This window comes from Petaurus breviceps, unplaced genomic scaffold (genome assembly GCF_028583685.1).
Source record: "Petaurus breviceps papuanus isolate PSGF00001 unplaced genomic scaffold, PetGlider_PUasm1.0 90762, whole genome shotgun sequence".
Classification (NCBI taxonomy): domain Eukaryota; kingdom Metazoa; phylum Chordata; class Mammalia; order Diprotodontia; family Petauridae; genus Petaurus; species Petaurus breviceps.
The window spans coordinates 10,210,676-10,234,061 of NW_027187339.1; the positions used below are offsets into that span (position 1 = coordinate 10,210,676).

The following is a 23,386-nucleotide window of genomic DNA, read 5'->3' on the forward strand; positions in this document are numbered from 1 at the left end:
TCTATCTCTGTCTCTTTTTTTGTCTTTCATTTGCCAGTAGACTATATGTTATAATGTTTCTACTATGTGCTAGTGCTAAATAAAAGAAAACATTTTGATGTTGTCCATTCTTCTCATTTTCCTTAAAAGATGGATTCTGTATCCCCTCTCTGCCACTGGTCTTTTTTTTTTTTTTAGAGAGGGAGGGGAGTGTTAGGGTATGTTGCTAAACACCTTCTGATTATCCTAATGTCTAGTCTGTTTGTGGGTATTATTGTATCAGTCACTCAATAGATATCCGTTCCTGATGTGTGCCAAATGCCTATGAAGGATACAAAACCTCATAAAATAAATAAAATGGGAGATTACATTCATGGATGCATGTATACATGTATGAATAGTGAATTAGTGCCCAGTAATAAGTTTCAAAAGTCAAATGTGTGATAACTGATAGCGTGTGCTGTGGGGATTCAGAAGAGGAAGATACTGAATTGATATAGTCCTAAAAATGGCTCCTGAGCAGAGGAATCTGGGGCAGTACCAAATAGAGGTGAAATTTGATCTACTTTGGGTCAATTATGGTGTGCTGGTCACTAAATGACAGTGCTATGGCTATGATGATGATGATCATTTCTGTTTGTTTGTCCTGTAGAACCAGTGCTGTGGGGCCTACGGCCCTGAAGATTGGGACCTCAATGTGTACTTTAATTGCAGTGGAGAAAGCTACAGCCGAGAGAAATGTGGCGTCCCCTTTTCTTGCTGTGTACCAGATCCTGCAGTAAGTTGTGGTTGTTTCCTCTCTTTCTTTAGGCTAAAAAAAATGGATGCCTGTTGTTTGTACATCATAGTCATATCTGAGAATATCAGTCTAAGAAATGAATCCTACTTTTGTAAGATTAAGAAAAACAAAATGAGAATCCAAGCAGTTAAGCACTGAGCCCCTATATAGCAACTGCATAAGGCGGCATTGTACCTTTGTACATTTTGTCTTAGTAGCGCTCCACTTTTCTAACAAGGAGAAGATCTCTCCATCATCTCTTGCAAAGTTGAGATCATTGTAGTTCCCATCTCTCTCCATGTACAAGAACCAGGTTCTTTTGACTATGGCTTTAGTTTCTGTGGTTGAACTGTGTTAGTATCTGAACAAGTGATTGGCTTGGAAAAGCGCCTTCTGATGAAAGGGGACTGCTGGCAAAGAATGACCCATGGCACGTCACAGGGTAACTGTGAACACTATGGACTTTGTTAAGGTCCCAAAACTGGTAGATCAGAAGAATCTTTTATATCCAAACCAAGGAGTTTCTCTCTGATACTTAGTTCTGTACCAAGTATCAGGCACTATACTTAGATTAATACCTGGTCACTGATTTCTCTCAAATTAGCAGTCTTTGGACAAGGTTCATTTGATTATTTATTTGGCAAATATTTTTGAATATATACACACATATATACCCATATAGTCTTTATAAAAGCAGCTTGAGAAGTCTTTATAAAGGCATCTATAGATGGGTTAATATTACAGTTGTTATATTGTCCTAGTAGCCAAATTAATAGCCTGCAAATTCCGAATGTAAGAATTACTGTGCTGTTGAGTTACCAAAAAAACTCACATAAATTCTTTGTACCTTATAGTCATTCATCTGTAAAATAAGGGGATCATATATTGCTGATTTGAAAGCAGGAAGCTATTGAAGTCAACCACAAATCTCTTGAATCTTAACAAGGCTGCGCTCACTCAAAGACTTGACTTGAATAAGGAGTCAAAGGAAGCCGGAGAGAACAAGAACCAAGCAGATTCTTCCACCAATTAGATGCTAACACCTGTAGGGATGATTGGGTAGTTTTCTGTCTTGGGGATACTGAACTGGGGTACTTTTAGACAAAGGAAAGATTAAAGAGGGAAGGAAGAAAAGGTCTGGCTCAGTAATTAAATGTACATACATATTTATGTGATGTATGCATATGTGTATCTATATATACATGGGTGTACCCATGCATGTACGTATGAGAACATCCATATGTGCATGTGTGTACACACATACAAACACAATACGTGTATCCTGATATGCATGCATGCATGTATTCATGCATCCCCTCTCCTCATGGAGTTTTATTGTCTAATGGAGGAGACAGTGCATATGTATTCAGATAAATAAAATACAAAAATAAGAAATGGGCTGTGAAAGTTCTTTGTAGTCTAAAGTGTTGAAAGGGGAGAGAGGCATCTTTAAAGTTCCTCCCAACTCTGGTTTTATGGTCTGGACCAGAGGCTTCTATCTCTAGGGCTTACTTCTTACTCTCATCTAATCTATAATGTATTGCCTAGTTTTTATTACTGGTTCACAGACTCTTTCCTTCCCTCTTTCTCTCCTGAGTTCAATATCCCTGAGACAGGAAATTCAGGGAGTGGTATAATAATTGGTGGAAGAATCTATTTTTTTCTCTCCAGCTTTCTTTGACCCTCTCTCTATTTAAGTGAAGCCTTTGAATGAGTGCAGACTTGTTAGGATTCAAGAAACTTGTGACTGACTAAAGTCTCCCTGCCTTTAAATCAACAGATGAATAAAGCAAGCTACAGAAGAGTTAGGTGATTTCTTTAGGTAATATGGAGAACATTGTAATTTTTATTTTCCCAGTTTATAGTCTGTTCCTGAGCTATTAGAACAATATAATAATCATTGTAATGTTATCTCATCCATAGATGCTTTTATAAAGATTACTCAGCTTGGATTCTGAGGCTCTGAGTTCAGATCCCGCATTTGACATTTACTAGCTCTGTGACTCCAAGCTTGCCTCTCTGGGCCTCCCAGTTCCTTTATCTGTAAAATAGGAATCATAACAAGCCCCTATTTCACATGATTGTTGTGAGGATACAATGAAAGCATCTTATGTAAGGTACTTTTTGAACCTTTCAAATACTCTCTAACTGGTGGTCTTTATTATTAATATCCCAAAGCACTTTGCTTACAATACCCTTGGCAGGTTAAAGGAGTTGCAGGTATGCTTCTACTCCCTTTTACAGATTAGGAGGAAGAAACTTGTGAGTTCAATAACTCACTCACAGGCTAGTAAGGGGTAGAGATAGAAACCAAGCCCATGTGCAGGACATTTTTCTCTACCCTAGTCTATCTCCCCAAATCACTCAGCACTGCATTTCCTAAATGTAGTTTTTGCTTTTCAGTATTTGTAGCTTGACTGAATTGAGTCAACTAGTATGGGCCAAAATCTATTGTTTGTGATTTTCCCCAGAAAGCCACTTTCTCTCCCCCTTTTCTTCTCTCTTTCCCACCTTCCTGCCAGCCTTCCATGGTGCTAATCTTTTCTTATTTCTCTTGCAGCAAAAAGTTGTGAATACACAGTGTGGATATGATGTCAGGACTATGGTGAGAACCCCTAATGCTCACGGTTATCCCCTTTGGTCCAACTTCCCGATTTAGCACACACGTGTAAATTAGATTGGGAAAACTTGGAGCTGAGTGCAGAGGTGAGATTCCAAACCCAGTAGGGGTGAGCAGAGTGAGAACAAGTAAGTAACCTAACAGGCACCGTCCCCTGGGCCGGTATAAAGGAAGAAGGAAATGGTGATCCATGTTAATTTCAAGCTTCATTAACCACAGGCCCCCAAACTAGCTATTGCCAAGTTAGTGGGAAAGAAGGAAGAGGAGAGTTCAGGAGTTGCAGAAACTCTCATTTTTACATTTTTAAAAAGGCTTATTCTAGGCATGGAGAGAATTTCTTTTTTTTAAAGGGTCCATTTAAAGTATTCATAGTTTCTAAAAGGTGTCAGACGTGTTCAATAATTTTGTTTGGGTGCTATCATTAACATGCAATTGGAGTCATTCAGTTCCCCCTCATCTCAAGTGTTCCCCAAATGACCTAATTCAGGGTTCAGTTATCCATACCCCAGAGAGGGGAGCATCGGACTGGTTTAGTCACATGGTATGTCATGAGGGAAAAATACCTAGGAAAAATATTTACCTTACCTCTTGCTGGTGACTGTTAATATGGTATTGATATTTCTTTCTTAATTCTGATGGTGAGCCACATGGAAATAAGCAATGTGGAATCAATAGGCCTAGCTAACGTGAATGTGATCCCATGCCACTTAGGGGTGAGTGCCTCAGTTAATGCTTAACTGAAAAGAGTAGGAGTGCAGACAATACAAACATTCCATTTGCTTTGGGACATTGTGGTATATGTTACAGTTCATGTAACTACCCAGTAGGCAATTGTGAGTGTGAGAATGCAGTATCCTGAAGGGCAAGGATTATTTCCTTTTTTGTCTTTGTATTTCTAGTGCCTAGCAATATCTTAAATGGTTGTTGATTAATTGATTTAATTCCATCTCACATTTTATAAGGATAGCAGCTAATGCTGGAAAGGGTCCTAGAAATATTGTAATGAAACTTAGTTGGGCAGCTCTGCTCTAGTTATCGGTTGTAAATAATGTGGGAATAATTTAGGGAACTTTATTGAAGTGGCATGTTATGGCCAAGGATGCACAAATACAAATACCAGCTTTCATAATAACAAGTGTAATTATAGGATCCAGCTTTTAAAATGGCTGGAAAATTCATTCTTTCTTCTGACAGAGGTTAACTGATTTATACACCTGTGTGTTACATATGTATACTTCTGTACTGTAATAATGCATACCCAGTTTTAGTGTATGTGTGCATGTGTGTGTTTGTGCATGTATATGTGTGTGTGTGTGTGTGTATGTGTGTAGGGCAGCTAGGTGATACAGGGGATAGAGTGTTGGACCTGGAGTTAGGAAGACTTATCTTTCTGAGTTCAAATTTGGCATCAGACACTAGTTGTATGACCCTGGGCAAGTCAATTAACCCTGTTTGCCTCAGTTTCCCCATCTGTAAAGTGAACTGAAGAAGGGAATGGCAAACTACTTTAGTATCATTGCCAAGAAGACTCCTCTGAAGTATACTAACTTCAGATACATCTGAAAAATGACTCAGCAAGTACATACACACATGTATAGAAACACACATATATGTATGCATATGTGTAGTTATTTAATAGTCTTTAACTATGTCCCTTAGTTCACTGTCTCCATCTTTTCTCTCTTAACTCTCAAGACTTCAGAAGACACTATCACCCTCAGTGTCAGTGAACTTGGAGATCAGACAGCTGCTAGCCATCACTCCATTTTTAGGAATCCCCTTTCTCAGAATTGAGCCTTTGGGGGTCATTTGAAAAGTATGTTGTCAAATGTCTACTTTGCCTGCAAAAGACCAGACAGGAGGAGTGGATCTCTCAGAATCACATAAAATCAATCAGCAAGCATTTATTTGGCACTTCCTGTTTGTCAGGTACCATGCTAGGTGCTTTGGATGTGAATAAAATGATCAGAACAATTTCTTCTCCACAGGACCATACCTCCTCATGGAGAAGACAGCAACAAGTACAGATATCAGTATGTAGAGAGTAAATATAAAAAGAACAAGTACGAAATAGTTAACAACTAAAGGTTGGAGAGAGATCAGGGAAGGCTTCATTTAGAAGACAGGGATTTCATGAGGTCTAGCTGAGGAGGGATGGCCACTGTAAAAGTGTAGAGAAAGAGAGAGGGAGTGCCATGTGTGGGGGAAAGTAAGAAAGCCATTTGCCTGCCTTGTAGAACAGGGGGAAGAGGAGTAGTGGTCAGTGAGGCTAGATTGGGATTGGGCTCAGGTTGCAAAGGGCTCTGAAAACTCAATAGGGGAATTGATAAATTTTTTCCTAGAAACAATAGGAAACTTCAGGAGTAGATTGTATAGATAAATAGGCTAGATGACTTCTGGAGGTCATGAAGAGCTCTAGGCCTCTGTGACTCAACCTCCCCCCTTGGACACGTTCTTCCCTACCATTCCCCTTGCTTCAGCACTCAGGAGACCTAATAAGAATGCATATGTGGTGACTCAGGAGTGAAGCTGTTGTGTGTGTGTGTGTGTTTCCAATGCAGACAAAGAACAAATGGGACGAATCCATCTTCACCAAAGGCTGTATCCCTGCTTTGGAGGCCTGGCTGCCTCGGAACATTTACATAGTGGCAGGAGTTTTCATTGCTGTCTCCTTACTACAGGTCAGTACAAGTTATCATTGGCCACTCCACAAAGCAAGAAGTAAAAACCCTGGGGTCATTGATTCTTCTGAAGCGATTTCTCTTCTTTCAAGCCATCCACTTTTCAAAAATCTTTTGAAATAGTTACAGGCCTTTGACCTAAAATGCTTATGTCAGCAACTGGTGATTCCATCGTTTTAAAGTTGAAAGAGTTTTTTTGAGACATAAAAAGTCAAAAAAGATTGTTGGGGATGAGGCCTAGTTTAGATCTATTCAGGGTTTACTTGGTTGGTCTGGAGTGATGGATTTGATTGCTGCTATAGAATATCAACCAGAAGTTCTGGCCTGGGCTAGCAGGTGGCTCACATGAGTGTAAACCACTTTCCCTGTTTATGACATTCACCTCATCTTCATTCCTTTATTAAGCATCTGTTTGTACTTGGAGGTAGGACTAAGTGCCAGAGAAAATTACAGGAGAACAACAGCAATGGCAATAACAGTAATGATGATATGATGATGATGATGATGGTTAACATTTCTATAGTGCCTGTTACGTGCTGGGCACTATGTTAAGCACTTTACAGACATTATCTTATTTGATTCTCAGAACAGCCCTGGGGAGTAGGTGCTATTATTATCATCCCTACTTTACAGAGGAAGAAACTGAGGCAGACAGAAGCTTGCCTAAAGTCACACCCACTAAGAAGTCCCTGAGGCCAGATTTCAATTCAGCTCTTCTTGACCATAGACCTGGCACTCTGTCCTCTGTGCCACCTGGCTACCCCAGGATCTAAGCGTTTGGACTCCTTGGGCCCACAACTCCAGGCCAACATGTAGACAGGCCAATTATAGAACAATTGGTGGGTGACTGAAGAAGGCAGTTTCAAGAGGAAAGGTAGTTGGCCCTGCTAGCTGGTGCTAAAGAAGACATTTGATATGTGTATAATCAGATTATCATTTCACATCATTGAGGGACTGGGACTAGTTGACTGGAAACAGCATCTCTTACCCTTTTCATATACCAACAACCTCAGAGTACATAGCTTTTGAAAACTGGGCCATCAGGTTGGATACTCCATTTCTGTAACTTTCCATCTTCAAGGCAGTAGTCACTATTTATTTGAACCAGATTATAGCTGTACAAAAATTATTGGTGGGAGTGGGTAGGTCACATTTGCTCTAAGGTGGAACTGTAAATGTGTAGAAATTAGATTATGGAAAGCACTGTGTAATTAAAGAGTTACAGAGCTAAGCAGGCATTTCCATTGTTGGGTCTTTTGGCCCTCCCCCAAAATTATAATGACAAAAAAAGAAGCTGGCTAGACAGAAATACTCATAGGTGCTTCATGTAATTTATAGTAGTAAAAAATGGGATATAACCTGAATCTTCAGTGGCTGGAGGATGGCTGAATAAATTACATTGCATTAATATAATAGAATATTAATGGTGTCATAAAAAATGATAAATATGAAACATACATAGAAAAAATATGGAAAGATCTATCTGAGATGATTCAGAGTTAAATTAATAGAAGCAAAAATGTGTGCACACTTGTTAACTCTTTAAAAGGGGGAAGAAAGGGGAAAGAAGATGAAGTAAAAGGTGGTAGAATTCAAGGTAGACCTGAGAGGGGACACAAAAACAAAAAACATTTTCTTTGCTTATTAATTCATTTGGTTCTGCTTGTTAAGGGCCAGGGCTTTTGGGTATGGTTTTGCTTTTTATTTTGCAAGCTAATTTTTATTGCTAAATAAAATTAGGCAGAGTAGTACTTGGGGGAAAAAAAAGATGGGAGAATCCCTCAAATCTAATTGAGGTGGTTCAATCTGCTGTGGGACTTTGGATATTCATAATTTTTTAGCTTGTCTTTTTTTGGGTGTCTTAGCAGAAAAGTAACTAAGATTGACGTGGAGGCTTCTCAGTCTTTTCTTCAGACTTCCTCTGGGTGGTATATAGTTTGTGCTCTCTGAGTAGCCAAGAATGTTGATGTGATTTATTTATTTTACCATCTGTCTTCTGGCAGTTCTTTGCAAAGACCCTGGAGGCAGAAGTCTGTCTTGAATGAGGCCTCTACCTCCTCACTGCTGCCCTGTCTTCCTCTCCTATCTGCTCCCTCCTTCCTTTTTCCCCAAACCAATCACGAACCCTTTGGTTTTGGTTTTAGATCTTTGGCATCTTCCTGGCCAGGACCTTGATTTCGGACATTGAGGCTGTGAAGGCTGGCCATCACTTCTGAAGATAAAAAGCCCGACCCCAGCTGTGAAAGTGAATCAATTTCACTGTCATTAACTTTGCATCAATATGGAAAGAAATCGACAAGCTGGCCTGAAAGCTCTCGGCTCCCTCTCTGCCACCACCTCCCTCAAAATTAAGCCTTCCTTCAGCCATTGGTTGGATAGTCTTTCTGTTTCTGCTTCATTCTGAGGCTGAAGGAAGAGGGGACATTAAGCAAAGCTCAGAAGGCCTAAAGTCCACCAGGGCTTCCTTCCACTGGTGGTTAGGCCCAGGGGAGGGTGGTGGGTATTGTGACCTAGAAGCCGAAAGCTGACCTACTGTAAGTGGCAAAAAGTGATAGGAAATGTGAGGGGGAAGATCTAAGAGACTTCAGCAAGCCCTAATTAGGCACATTTAAGAGTCGTCTCAGTGTCGATGTGTGCAGGATATCACTGTCTTAGAGCCTAGTTTTCTTGGCTCTCAGTTACTATAATCTGAATAATCTTAATTCCTCCTTTGATTCTCTGGTGCTTACCTTGTTGGATAGGGAAAAGTCAGCATTGGGAAGACAAAAATACATAGAGATGTCAATATTGTCTCAGTGACACCCGTTGTAGAGAAATTGAATTGCTTCCTTGGGTGTCTTGTCTTTCTAAAGGGAAGCCTAGAGAATGGGGGGGGGGGGGGAGAGAATGGGGAGAAAGAGAGAATGAATGAGGAGAGAGAATAAAGGGGGAGAGAGAGAAATGAAGGAAAGCTAGGAGAGGAAGACTGTGTGTGTGTGTGTTTACACAGATGAATTTAACTGGGTGCCAAGATAAATTGAATCAAGGAGAGCATGGAACTTCAACTGTGCAAAAGTCATAGTGACCCTGAGCCAATGTAGATACTTTAGTTAAAAAGAACTTTCTCAGCCTGCTGTACCCCTGAGAGAAGTCTCTAAAAGGTAGAGCCTCCTTGAGTGTTCTCCTGAAGGCTTTTCTGAGGGCAGAAGCCATCTTCTTTTGTTCCAATAGCATTATGTTCCAAAGGCATTTTGGGGGGAGGTCTGTGGGTTGGGTTTTCCTCTAATATGTCTCATCATTGTCACAAAGTTTGTAAATAGATTTATTTATCGGGGTAAACACATTTTCTCAGAAGTACTTTCATGGTTTTCTTAGAGCTTTTTCCCAGCCCCAAAAGCCTTGAATCCAGGAAGACTTGAGTTCAAGGTCAGACTCTCCACACAGGTTGACTGTATGTCTTTGTGTGTCACTTAACCTTAGTGATCCTAGCAACTCTCTTAAGACTTATGTTGGAGAGACGGTCCTGACTTGTATTGGTAGAGGGAATTTCCTAACCTGGGAATTCCCTAAGCCAGTGAAATCACAGGTTCACTCCCTAGCCCTATCCCTTATCAGCCTGACCACATTGCTGAGAAAAGAGTCCATCTGGGAATTCTCTTGACTTATACCTCTGGTGTTGCTGGGTGGTTTGTCTTGAGAACCACATTCTCTAATTTACTCCTTTGCCCTCAGCCCCAACCAGTAGACTCAAGGCTTCAGCCCGTTGTTTTTCATAAATCCATTAGGGGTTCATGAAGCCATTCAGTATTTTCTCTTCTGTTAGGAAGCTCTGCCTTGTAAGAGTGTTCCTTCCCTCATTCTTTTTTGGTTCCCAACCAGGCAGGTCTTTGTTGCATCATCTCACCTAAGCTCCATTGTCCCTTTCTCATTGCTTACTTTTGTTTCTTGCTTAGTGTGTTTATTACATGAAATCTGTTTCTTTTACTAATTAATAACCCCCTCCCTTGGCCGCCATAATTGGGGCATTTTGTGTTGGGCCATTTACTAACAGTCATTCCTCCTTATAATGGTGCCCCATTTGTTGTTCAGGGATTGCTATGTTTAATGTCCATGCCTAACATGATGTAAGTTTTAGTTTGGTGTAGGCTGGTATTTTTTTTTTTTTTAAGTTTTGTATGTTTGTAGACTAGGGGAAGAATGATGCCTGTGATTTTGAAAGTGTGATGCCTTTCTTTGACCGCCAAACTTGTTTTTTTTGTTGTTTTTGAATTATATCTTTATATAAATGTTGACTTTTTCTTATTTCCCAAGTGGTGTTAAGTATCACAGTAGTAAATAAACATGGCTACCATGGGAATCAGGGGCTATTCAGACCAGACAGCAATGATTGATGGGCAAGGCAAATGGCCTGTGGCTCAATTTGGGATATATTTCATGGTCCACCTCCCCTCCCCCCCCAATTCTGAACACAATTTTCAATTTCTCTTTTATGTGAAGATCAAAACTAAAATAAGATTGTTCATATCCCACCCTACCCTAGGCTAACTTGTGGTGGGGTTTCTGCATTCACAAGGGAGGCCATGATCCTCCAAAATTGTTGTCCAGGATAAAGGCATAGTTTCCAAACTAACATTGTGGTTATTTTCAAGACCTGAGAGGAATGAGATCACCAGTACTGCCCTATGTCTGGGCCACAGTCTTTCCCACATTTGACCTCATGCTTAGCAACACCTGAATTTCTCTTCTGTGGGGGACAGTTGAATGAATGTCTGAAAGAAATAATACTAGCTTGCATTTGATTATGATTGAATCTTTGCAAAGTACTTTAGATCTAGTCTGCCCTGAGCTTCACAACAATGTTGTAATGTAGGTACTACATATAGATAGACAGATAGATTTTTTTATCCATTGGTTTTATTTATGGATAATATATGGAATTCTAAATGAGGAAAATACCTCCACCCATGAGAGTTGTTAATTATTCTGAAGCCTCTAGTCTTAAGAATTGCCTGGGTCACAATATCCAGTATATGTCAGACATAGATTTTGAATGCTGTAAGTGGTATTATCCCTGTTTTACAGATGTGGTAACAGGCTCAGCAGTGAGATTTAAAGAGCCGCCTGACTCCCAGCAGTTGGCCTAGTTTTACAAACAAACACATTGTCACTGGAATCTCAGGGTGTTCATGCCCAATCCATTTTGTGTTCTATGGTCAAGTTGGATGCATTAGTTTAGAAAAGGATGCCCCACACCTACTTGAGCTTGTCTCCTTTGGATTTGAAGTGTAGTTGGGTATCATTTCCTGTTAGCCAAGAATTTGAGGAGCTAAACCTATACAGAAGGTATAAAAAAAATGTCACTGGGCCAAATTTTCCAGAGCTGATTAATCTCCGAGTGTCCTGGTTCCATGACTTCATGACCACTTCTAAAATGCTGCCTGTTCATAAGTATCATTAGTTTTTTCCCCACCCAGCTAATTTCAGTACTGTTCTAGGACCAAATTGGTGCTACTCATGTATAATATGGAAAGTGATTTTCACTTATGAAGTATGACAAGAAACAGTGTGATATTGATGTATATAATTGCACATATATATACTACCTGTATTATTTGTGCACATATGTATATGCTATATCGTTTATGCATGTATGTACACATTGCACACATTATACCGACATATATTACAACATATATGTCCATTATACAGAGAGAGAAAGACCTGGATTCAAGTCTTGTCCCTGATACAGGGTAGCTGTTTGACTATGAGCAAATCACAACACAAGTTTCCCAGGAAAGTCTTTAAGATTATAAGTTAAAATGTCAATCTGAATTGATGGGAGAGCATTTTACACACTGGGAATTCTCCACTTGGAGTCCTTCCCTCCACATATGACTCTAAAACATAATCTTATGAGTGTTGTCTCCACCGTAGTTCCCTTTGGAGACTATAATGTATAACCTAATGCTACCTTGTTGCCCAAAAATATTTGATTGTGTAACATTTCATTATTCTTTGTGGTGGTAGATAAACCAACTTTTGAGGGTAGACTAGGCTTTTAGAAAATAGAAGTCACTCATTAGCCAAGAAGAGTTAGTAATGTGGGTGACGAAGCTGTGGAATGCTGTCATTGGAGTTGATATGTCCTTCCAAGGAAATGACTCTCATTTGCACATTTATGTTCTAGTGTGTTTGTACATGTATGTATGATATATGCTTCCACTAAATTCCTTTGGTGCCACATGGGCTTAGCATGGGCATGGCCTGGCTATTTCTATAGCAATTTAGGATTACAAAGCACTTCTCTGAACTAACTCTTCGAGGTAGATTGGGTAAGTAGTAATCTTGTTGTATGAATTCAGCATTATTTGGCTCTTCTATGTGCATGGGACACGAAGATAAAAACAACATGGCCTCTCCCCTCAAGGAGCTTCTATTCTGTGGATTAAAGAAATCAAGATGACAGAGGTAAATGACTCACTCCGAGGTCGTCACATGGTAAACGGTGGAGCTGGGACTGAAACTGAGGTCTCCTGATTCTTAAAACCAATGTTCTATCCATTAGTTTTATCATCACTACCATTAATGGACAACAGGTCATTCATTGATTGGATCTGCTCTGCAGTGCTCTTCTAGGTACTGTGAAGGATGCAATAAGTAAAACCAGATGATTGATTTCAGATGGACCCCGACAACTTGGAGTGTGTCCAGAGACAGGTGACTAAGGAGGGTGTTTGGAGCCATGATGTATGAAGATCAGCTGAAGGAATTGGGGATGGAAAAGAGAAGGCTTACTGGGGTACAGCAAATGATGGGAAAGTGGTAGGTATCTTCAAGTATTTGAAGGGTTGCCAGGTGAGAGAAGTATAGATAAAGTTGTCCTGCTTGGCCCTAAGAGGGAAACGAATCCTTGCAGAGGGCAGATTTGTTAAGCTTAATATTCTAATAGTCTTTGTTTTGTGGTAATGAGTTCCCTTTAACTGGAGTGCTTCAATGAGAATCTGGATGTTATGACATACTTGACCAGAATGTACAACATTAAAGGGAAAAGAAATAGGAAACTATGATTATCCATTCCACATGATGGGGTCTAGGGCTGTAATCTGGAAAATTTGTGTAAAATTTTTTGGCACTTCTGTTGCAGCAGAAAAGAAGTCTGAACATTTTTTCTTTCATTTATGGGATGTTTATAGTATCTTTTTGCAAATTTGTGTTGAGTTTCTGAACTTTTTCTGTGTCATCCTGAGACTTTCACAAAACTAACCCCAAATTCATGTTTACAGTAATTTCTTGGGCCAGACTGTGATGTATTGAAACCGTGATGGCAAAACTCATGATGTGGAAGGGATCACTGCAGTCTGAATTGGAGCCAGATGGTTCAGGTTCTTACAGGCCCGGAGGAGTTTGTATTTTACCCTATAGGTAATAGAGAGCCACTGAAGTTTTTTGAACAAAGAAATGATGATATTCAGACATTTGCCTCAGTCAAACTAAACATCTTTTGGAGAAAGAATATAATGGAGGTAGGTACACTAGTTAGGTAAAGCATAACAGAAGATCAGCTAGTTCAGGTGAGAGATGAAAACTTGGCTGAACTGGAGTGCCACCAGCATGACTAGAGAGAAGACAAATGAAAGGGTTTTTTTTTTTTTTTCCAAAGTTAGAATTGTGGTGACTTAGTTTCTGATTTGGATAAGAGATTATTCAGGGAAGCAAAGGGTATAAAATAATTTCAAGGGAACAAACCTGGGTGACTGGGAGGAAACAGGTACCAAGACTAGTAAAGGATGGGGAAGATGCCATGTTTAGTTTTGGATATGTTGAATTTGAGGTGCTAGTTTAGATTCTGGGATTGTTGACATAGAACTTGAGGTCAGGCCACAGATTCAGACTGGGTTTGGGGCTAGTCTGTGTAGGGCTGAGAATCTGACCTGTGGGCCTCATGGAGTTTAGAAAAGGGTCTAAGGGCAGCTAGGCAGCACAGTGAATAGAGCACCGGCCCTGGAGTCAGGAGGACCTGGGTTCAAATGTGACTTCAGACACGTAATATTTATCAGCCGTGTGACCTTAGGCAAATCACTTAACTCCAATTGCCCTGCCTTCCCCCTTTCAGAAAGCCAAAAAAAAAAAAAAGAAGAAGAAGAAAAAAGGGTCTAGTTCAGAACCTTGTGGGATAACCCATACTTAGAGGGTGGGATGATGAGCCAGTGAAGGAGATAGAAAAAAGGCTAAATAGGTAAAGGGATAAAGAGACCAGAGGTCATAGAGGGCAAGTAACAGATTCTGAGAATGAGTCACTATAACAAGGTAGAAGCACAGAAGATGGTGATCAGAGAATTGAATTTCAGAGTTCAAGATTTTGGAAACGGAACTGTTTTGGGTGATGATGAAGTCCAATAATCCTTTATCTAGTTGAGGTAGTGACGGTGAGGTCAAGGGAGTTAAGTTTGAAGCTGACTGAGAGGCCAATAGGTTTTTAAAGTCCCTGTGAATTTTGAAGTCTATGAGGATATAGGTGGATTGGGGTAAAAAGAAAAACTTGTGAACCAGGAACTGAACTCACTGAGGAAAGAGTTGAGGGAAATAGAAGCTGGTAATAAATAATGACACACACACACACACACACACACACACACACACATATATATATATATATATGTGTATGTATATATATATATGTATATGTATATGTATCACTTTAAAAGTTGACAAAGGGTGTGTGTATATATACACGAGATAATAAGTATATACACATATACAATATACATATGTGTATATATGTATATAACATGCACACTATACACATGCATATGTTGTGTGTGTGTGTGTGTAATCTCTTTTGAATAACCCTGTGAGGTTGGTGCTATTATTATCCCCATCTTACTGATGAAAGATTTAAGTGTTTTGCCAGAGACCAGAAACCATGCCCTGTCCTGATTAGTGACTTCCATTGGTTCACTTAGAGCCCAACTACAGCCATGCTTCCCTTCTGCCCCTACTCTCAGACCATTTTCTATTTGGCCTCAACAGTGGGCTTACTGCTCACTTATGTACCCTCTGTCCTTCCCCACCTACCCACACCCCTGGGTTCTGGAACTCATTATCAAATCAACTGTACCATTGTTCTTGGAAGGGGTGTATCAGTCTACTTACCTATGAGCTACTCATCACTCCAAAGCTTTCCTGGCCACCATTGTTTTATGTAAATTGTTTTCTCCTATTAGAATGCTTGAGAGCCCTGTGGGTTCTGTGTCATAATTGTCTCCCAATAGAGGAAAAGGAATGAGCTTCTTTTAAGAGCTTACTGTGTGCCAGGCACTGTGCTGAGCACATTACATATCACACAGGGCTGGTGAGTACATATGTGGTACCGGTTTTTTGAAGGGAGTCTTTCAGGTGATTTTTTTTTTCTTTTAGCTACAGAGCTGGAGTAAACTTCTTTGAATGTTTAAAAAAAACCCTAGTCTTTTCCCACTTGAATGAAACAGAGCAGAGAGAATTCTACTCACATGTTTATTTCCAAAAAGAAATAGTGGAAGAAATGATCCAAGAGTTAGCAAGGCTACCAGTTGAGAATGACACTGAGCACCAAGGTTGTCAAGAGCCAGTGCCATACTTTGTCCTTATGGGAGGGACTTTTGGTACCATGCACATGGTGAAATAACAGGAAGAAGGTTCATAGGATAGCAATTCATATTTTTAGATGGTCTAATAAAAAGGATAGATGCAGCTGGGTGGCACAGTGGATAGAATGTTGGTCCTAGAATTGGGAAGACTCATTTTCTTGAGTTCAAGTCTGGCCTCAGACACTTAATAGCTGTATGACCCTGGGCAAGTCTCAGTTTCTCATCTGTAAAATGAGCTGGAGAAGGAAACAGCCAACCATTCCAGTATCTTTGCTAAAAAAAAAAAACCCAAATGGGGTCACAGAGAGTCAGACACAGCTGAAGATGATTAAATAACACATAGGATGTTTAACTGTGCATTTAGTCTCTCTGAGCCTCATTTATCCCATCTCTGCAATGGGTTATGTTTGCCCTACCTACTTCATAGTGGGTATTTTTGAACATAAAATTAGATATGAAATTGCTTTGTAAAGGCTTTTATTTTTTAAAGCAATATACAAAAGCAAAATACAGAGCTAAGGAATGGAGAGTCACTAACTTGTTACAGAACTTTATTCATTGAACATGGAGTTGAGATGCAAAGAATTCTTTGTCATTTCCACTTGATGACAGTGACTGGGATAGAATATACAAACTCAATGTGATATGACTGCACCCCCTCCCTGCTTCCTTAGTGACTCCCAGTTCCTGCTGCCTGCCCTTGGCCTATGACTAGCAGATACTGTTTTCAGAGCCTACAGATCCCAGAAGGCAGTTTGCTAGGAAGGTACTTCCTACAAGTGAAGTTCCCACTGTGGGCCTTGCTCCTGAGACGTAAGTCATCTTCTTCAGGATGTGAACCTGTTTCATGAGACCTCCCTGAGGGCCTTGTCAGTACAGTGTCCTCAGCCTCCCGCTATGGATTTAATTTTTCTCTTTTCTTGTGAGTGGGGTTATTGCTACCAAGACACATCAGTTTGTTCCTCCTGATGGGAGGATCATAGCATTATATATTTAGAGATGAAAGAAAATTAGAGGCATCTAGTCTAACCTCCCATATTTCAGGTAATGAGGGCAGAGCTGGGATTTGAACCTAGGCCCTGTGATGACAAATCCAGCGTTCTTTCCATTTCACCATGAGGATAGGGCATACATACTACTTAAAAGATTACTTAAATCCAGTAGAAGCTGGCAGTTCATAGGCTTCTCATGTAGATCTCCACCCTTGATTGGACCTTAAGACTTTTAGGTAGGATTTTGCTTTGGAAGACCAGTCAACAATCCTGAGGAATGATTATTTTTTAAAGTGCTTTGTGGGGGTATAGCAGGGTTGTGATTCAACAGGTCATATGGTGAGGGACAGTTGCTGGGGTGACCACAAGTCAGAAGTAATAAAGTGGAGATTATACACCAGAGAGAAGTCATTTTTGGGTTTTCCTAGGGTTTGGCTAGAAAGAGCTTGCCTACCTGGTGAAAGTAGAGGACTGAGAGCTGGAGAACATTGGCCTGGGATTCCATGACTTGGGTTGCCAATGTAGGCTTTGGTGCAGTTTGCAAAATTAACTCTGAAAGTGCCGTAACAATGCAACATTGCCACTGCCTTGGGAAAACGGTGCTTTGTATATAGTAGGCACTCAAATAGTCATTGAATGATTAACCATCTATGGTGAGGAGTTCTCCCCTACCCATTCTTTCAGTACCACGTTAGTGACCACTTCACAAACTGGGCCTTCTTTGTCACCTGTTCCCTAGAATCTCTAGGGATTCAAGCCCGCTTCTCAGAAGACTTTATGGGAGGGGCTGAATGGTCCCTGATTGGTGATGGGCCATGAAAGGGAACTTAGTTCACACTGAATGAGGAATTCCTCTAGGGTACCAGCTAGAGGGACCACTTGGATCAGAGGTGAGGATAGGGTTACACAAAGTAGGTGACTAAAAATTCCCAAAGTTAGCCTGAAAATCACAATATTGCTGGGTACTACCACCTAGAGTGTCAGTGTGCTGTGGTTAGCGTCCAGGGATGTGGTTATTCTGGATCCCCCCTCAACTGTGGGGAAGAGATGGCGAGACAAGTAGGTGTCTTATGTATTGCAAACAGCAGCCTCCTGAGGAAAGCTGGTGATGGTGAAGCAGGAAAGCCAGCACCTAGGGGAAAAAGAGATCTGGGGCCTGGGGGTTGCTTTTCAGGATCTGGAGGGCAGTGATGGCCTGTTTGACTACTTTGGCATTGCTGTGGTTGCACAGATTCTCCAGTGTTTCTCGGAATTTGGCTCTCTCCATTTGCTGTCTCAAATCGCCTAGTGATAAGAAAAGAATGGAATATCAATAAGTCGATTTCCAGTATCCCTTTGGGGAATCTCTGGTCCACATCTCCTTTCTGATAGTAAATGCTGGTCAATGCTACCCTTCCTTTAGGGTTAATCAGTCCATTAGAGAAATGTGGCTTTCATCAGATTAAAAAATACTTATTCAACACCTATGATATACAGGATACATTCTGCCCCTCTCATGTCTAGTCTAATATGAACTGTTTCCTTATCTGGTGTCCTGAGGGAATGTCTGGACCACTTGTAAACCAGGGCTACCAGAGTCTGTCTAGACAAGGTGTTTCTTTCCAGACAGCTGGTTCTTTCTATTGGGCTTTTCCTCCTCACTATCCATACTGCTTTCACTCCTACCCCATATCCTAGTCCATTCTGGACTTTTCCCTCTTGCTCCCTCTCTGCAGTAGTCCATTCCGGACTTTTGTCTCTTCCCTGCATTATGCCATTAGGCAAAAGCTGAACCTCAACACTGAGAACCTTCTCTCTTTCTCTCCCAGCCCCTCAGGTGATTACTCTTAGTAGCAAAGCTGGATTCTGGGAAGGAGGGTATGGGAAATAATTTTGACTGTTGAGCAGATGTTTACAAACATGGGATTCCTCAGTTTTTCCAAATGGCCTAAAGAGGCACGGAGGACAGTTTAGTTGGGGTGCAGAAAAAGAGCAGAAAGGGAAGTAAATGAGGAAACCTAGATTCTCAAGCTAGAGGTCTGGTATTTTATCTTCAGAATTGGGAAAGGGAGCATGTATGTCTCTCTAATAGAGCTGTGGGCATGGTCAGAGTTTCTAGTGGAAAGGTCTCTTGCAGTCTAAAGACTGAACAATAAAAGTACCAAAAAGAGAAGGAAGACATGAGAGAAAACAGAAGAGACAGGGTGAAGGGACAATGGGGCAAGGTTTTTGGTTTCCATTCTGAAGGCCGCTTTTCTGCTAAGCACCTCTGAGTAGAATGGGTAGGGGAAGGACCTTGAGCCAGAACAGCACTTTGTATCAGGAATGTTTGTCCTGCACTCATTTCACAAGATTAACTGTGGCACCCTTCCCAGTTAGCTGTAGTCTAGAAATCTGCTTTTCTGTCTTTGTCTAGTCATGGGAAGGGTATGGGTTGAGCTATTTACCTGAACTCAGGAGGCTGCACAAGAGGCCCAGGGATGTGTATTTCACCTCTGGGCTTGTCATTTCATCCTCAAGGAGCTTCTGTAAATTTGGGATCAATTTGGACTCTTTGAATGCATCTTTGATGATTTCTGCAGAGAAAGAGGTGACATGTTGAAAGTTCTCTGTGAAATATTTCTCTATGCTATGACACTGGCTGTCCTGTCCTGGGCCCTAGGGACTTAACCTCTAGAGATACTATGGGAAAGCCTGTAATGCAAAGGAAACTTCCTCCCATTATCCCTCACTCTCTAGACTTAACAATGGGGTTCTCCTGCAAGTAACAGAAAGCCATTTCAAGGAGAAGGTTCCAGGGTAGAAATTTATGGAAGCCCCAGAAAACAAAAGGCCAAGGGAATTGGGTGTCAGGGACTTCCATCTTAGGATCTTGGGATCACAGATCGAGAGCTGAAAGGCCATTAAGGGCCAGCATGGCACAGTGGAATTGCATGTAATCTGGACTCGGATGATTTAGATTCAGATCTTGGCTTTGCTACTTACTATCTCGATGACTTTGGGCAAGTCTTAATAGCACTTCTTTCTGCCTCAATTGCCTCGTCTGTAAAAAGAAGGTGTTAGACTTAATGACCTCAGAGATTCCTTCCAGTTCTAAATCTGGACACCTGTGAGGTCAGCTCGTCTCAGTCCCCTCATTTTATAGAGAGCTGAAGCCTGGAGAGGTGAAGAGGTTTGTCTGAGGTGACCTAGGGCATAAGTGGTACAGAACTCTGAATTCAGACCCAGAATGTTCTCTGCTTTACCATGCTGCCATAGTGGAGAGGGATAAATGGAATCAGGGTCAGATCAAAGCCTAGAATTGTTTTTCAGAATCATAAATTGTTAGAGATGGAAGAGGACTCAGAATTCACCCACAAAGACATGGAGGCTCTGTGTCAGAGCCAGGACTAGAACCCAGATCTCACTCCCAGTCTAGGGCTCCTTCCATCACACCATGGTCAGGTGTAAAACTTTATATAGTGTGTTAAGATTCACAAAGCACTGTACATGGGTTGTCTCATTTGAGCCTTACATCAACCCTGGGAGGCAGGTGCTGCTGGTATTCCCATTTTACAGACAAGGGGACTGAGGCTGAGAGAGTTTAAGTGACTTGCCCAGAGTCAGCCAGCTAATGAGTGAGAGGTAGGCCCTAAACTCATCTAGCGCTATATCTACTACAGTCCTTAGAAGATGGACTGAGGATAAACTGACCATGCTCTGTTTCCCTAAAGGGGAAAGATGTGAGTGCAATGTTGGGCAGGACTATGTGGCAGGGAATGGAGGGGTGGGATGCCTAATGATCCTCTGAAGTCCTTGCCTTGGGCTGTCTAATGTTGCCTTCTGGAGGCAGACACCAGAGGGCACAGATATTCCCAAAGTAAGCCTAGCATAATGTTTGGCACATAGTAGGTCCTTAATAAGTGCTAGTTGAGTATAAAGAAACTAAATAAACTTTATCTATGTTTCTGAGAAAAAATTCAAAGACTTTTGAGGATCTGTGAACTTCCTACTGTTCATTCCTGGGCAGCTGAGTTAATTTCTCATCCTTTCCTGCTTTTTTTTTTTTTAATTTATAAACCTCCCTAATGATTGGCAGGTTACAGCTGGCACCTATCAACCCTCATGCACATTGATGAACTACTACCTAAGTTAATTGCCGAAGCGATGGCCAGAGCTATCAGAGCTTCATTCTGCATGATGGCGTGCTCACTGGTTGTCATGGAAACGAGGTGCTTCACTCCTTGGGCTTCCTGAATGGCCCTAACCACTTCCTGTTGAAGAAAGGACAGAGAGATGTTTGCCTCAGAAAGTGCTGTAACCGCAGGCTCCCTGGGGAAGTGGGGTTGGAGCAAATGACAGAGGGAGAGGAACCAGTCATTAAAAAAAATAACCTGTTGTATGTGCTCTGGATTGTGTGGAATCTTAGGGTTGGAAAGGGGTACTTAGAGGGCATCTGGTTCAGGCCCCTTCCCTATGTAGCATCTCTGACAGTGACCATGTAACATGTGGAGTCATTTCATTCTGTTGTTGGGATAGCATTAATGGTTTGAAAGGCTCTCTCAATAGAGATCCCAAATCTGCCTCGCTGTAGCATCTGCCCACCGGTCCTAGTTCATAGGATTACAGTAGTCATAGAGGTAGAGTAAGATAGAATCTTTGAGACCAAACAGGGGTGGGAAACCTGTGATCTCGAGGTCACATGTGGCCCTCTAGGTCCTTAGGCCTTTTGATTTTTGATTTGTGGCCTTTTGATTGAGTTCAAATTTTACAGAATAAATCCTTTTATTAAGAGGATTTATTCTGTGAAGTTTGGATTCAGAGCTATACTTGAGGACCTAGAGGGCCAAATGTGGCCTCAAAGCTGCAGGTTCCCTACCCCAGATCTAGGCCAGTTCTTCACTTTTTTTAAATAAATGAGAAAATGGAGATCTATCCAGGGAGGTGAAGAGAGGTGCTCAAAGTCACAGAATTTGTGAATGGCAGATCCAGGACTCACTGAACCTAGATCTCTGGCTTGAAATCCATTATTCCTTCCCACTTGTTTCATCCCAGAAAGAGACTTCAAACTTCAGTTTAGGGTTATGGATCTTAGAACTGGAAAGAATCTCTGAGACCATCTGGCCCAGTTGTCTCCATTTTATAGATAATTAGAGTCAGGGTTTAAATGACATGCCCAAGGTCACACAGTAAGGAACAGAAGCAGGATTTGAAAACTGGTCTCTGATTCCAAGTCTCACATTCTGTTTACTTTGCCTGTCTGCTAAAATATTCATGTAATAGAAAGAAAATCCTTGTGGCTATTGTTAAATGGTGTGGCTACTACTGAGCTTGTCAGGATGGCAGAGACTGCTTGTACAGCAGCCTGGAACATGGTCTTACTTATCAGCTGAGGTAACCTAGGATCACTTTTCTGAAAGAGCTATGCCAAATTCCTCAGAAGAGATGGTCTTAAACTCCAGTGGGCATGTGTCAGATCGGGGTTGGGAACCTGTGGCCTCGAGGCCACATGTGGCCCTCTAGGTCCTCAAGTATGGCTCTTTGACTGAATCCAAACTTCACAGAACAAATCCCTTCAATAAAAGGATTTGTTCAGTAAAACTTGGACTTGGTCAAAAAGGCTGCACCCAAGGACCTAGAAGGCCACGTGTGGCCTCGAGGCCGCAGGTTTCTACCCCTGGTCTAGATTGTCAGTTTAAAATAATAATGCCCATAACTATGCACAACACCCCTGAAGAGGCCTGGGTACTGTCTACGCTGCCATTAGCATGGCCCCAGATGTTCTGTTAGCCTGAGGTCCCTAGAGTCTGTGGATACATATCAGAGCCTCCATGAGTTGGTTCTTTAAATATCTGGATAGCTGTATTTCAATGAAACAGATTTCATTTAGAATCTTCTGTATTTTATCTTATTAATTTAAAAATATTATCATTCCCCTGTTAGATGAGCTTCTTAAGGGCAGGAACTGTCTTTTCCCTCTTTTTGTATCCTCAGGTTTTGGCTTCCCTGGAACACAGTAGGTGCTTTAATAGATGTTTGTTGGTTGAATGACTGTTATTCTCAGGATAAGAAACCTTAGGCTTCCCCAGAGGTCTGTGACACAAAAATGGTTAAGAGTTTCTGGATTAAATGAAGATTGAAGAGTACTTTAAGGTTTGCAAAAAGCTTTAAGGTACTCTATTATTTGCCTCTCAAAACAACTTTGTGAAGTAGTTATGGCAAATATGATTATTCCCTTTTCACAGATGAGAAAAACGAGGCTTAAGGAGATTAAGTGACTTGCCCATGGTCACACAGTAATTATTGTGCATGAGATTTTGAAACCAGGTCTCTTTGTCTCCGAGGCCAGAACTTGATCTACTATACTACCCTACCAAATATGGTACCAGAGATACACCTGATTAAGCCCCATCTCCAGTTCCTGTTCTCTTGAAGTACAGGGGCTACCCAGAGTCCAAACAAAAACCAACCTCTGAGCTCAAGCATTCCTAAAGCAGTGATTTATATACTTAGAAGTCAACGTACTCTGCAATGAAAGACAGTTGTGGCTGCCGATAGCATGCTTTAATTAAACATTTCCCTAGCCCCAAGTATTTCCAGGATGCTTTGCAATAATTAATTAACTATTGACTTGAGCAGACCCAGCCTGTATAACAATGATTAGTGCTTAACTTTCTTCCAAGTTGTGTCATCAATCCCCAGAAATGTCCCTGAAAGAAATGGTTGGCATGGAATCTTTGTCACTGTTTTACAGGTGGGGAAAACTGAGGCAA

At 41.1% G+C, this 23,386-nt stretch overlaps 2 protein-coding genes across 4 annotated transcripts in view; one reads left to right on the top strand and one right to left on the bottom strand.

Moving 5' to 3' along the window:
* The window catches only part of TSPAN14 (tetraspanin 14), an 86,568-nt gene extending 76,174 nt beyond the window's left edge, over positions 1–10,394 (top strand). For all 3 annotated transcript variants that reach the window (XM_069068390.1, XM_069068389.1, XM_069068388.1), the window contains 4 exons: positions 632–757; positions 3,318–3,362; positions 5,939–6,058; positions 8,203–10,394. In XM_069068390.1, the coding sequence (XP_068924491.1) occupies positions 632–757; positions 3,318–3,362; positions 5,939–6,058; positions 8,203–8,274 (363 nt within the window). In that variant the 3' untranslated portion in view covers positions 8,275–10,394. The remainder of the gene's footprint in view (positions 1–631; positions 758–3,317; positions 3,363–5,938; positions 6,059–8,202) is intronic.
* Positions 10,395–17,250: 6,856 nt separating this feature from the next.
* LOC138146455 (rap1 GTPase-GDP dissociation stimulator 1-like) overlaps positions 17,251–23,386 on the bottom strand; it is a 73,882-nt gene continuing 67,746 nt past the window's right edge. The window contains exons 12-14 of the mRNA XM_069068387.1: positions 20,761–20,887; positions 19,082–19,210; positions 17,251–17,939 (exon numbers count right to left, since the gene is read on the bottom strand). Of these exons, the coding sequence (XP_068924488.1) occupies positions 17,788–17,939; positions 19,082–19,210; positions 20,761–20,887 (408 nt within the window). The 3' untranslated portion in view covers positions 17,251–17,787. The remainder of the gene's footprint in view (positions 17,940–19,081; positions 19,211–20,760; positions 20,888–23,386) is intronic.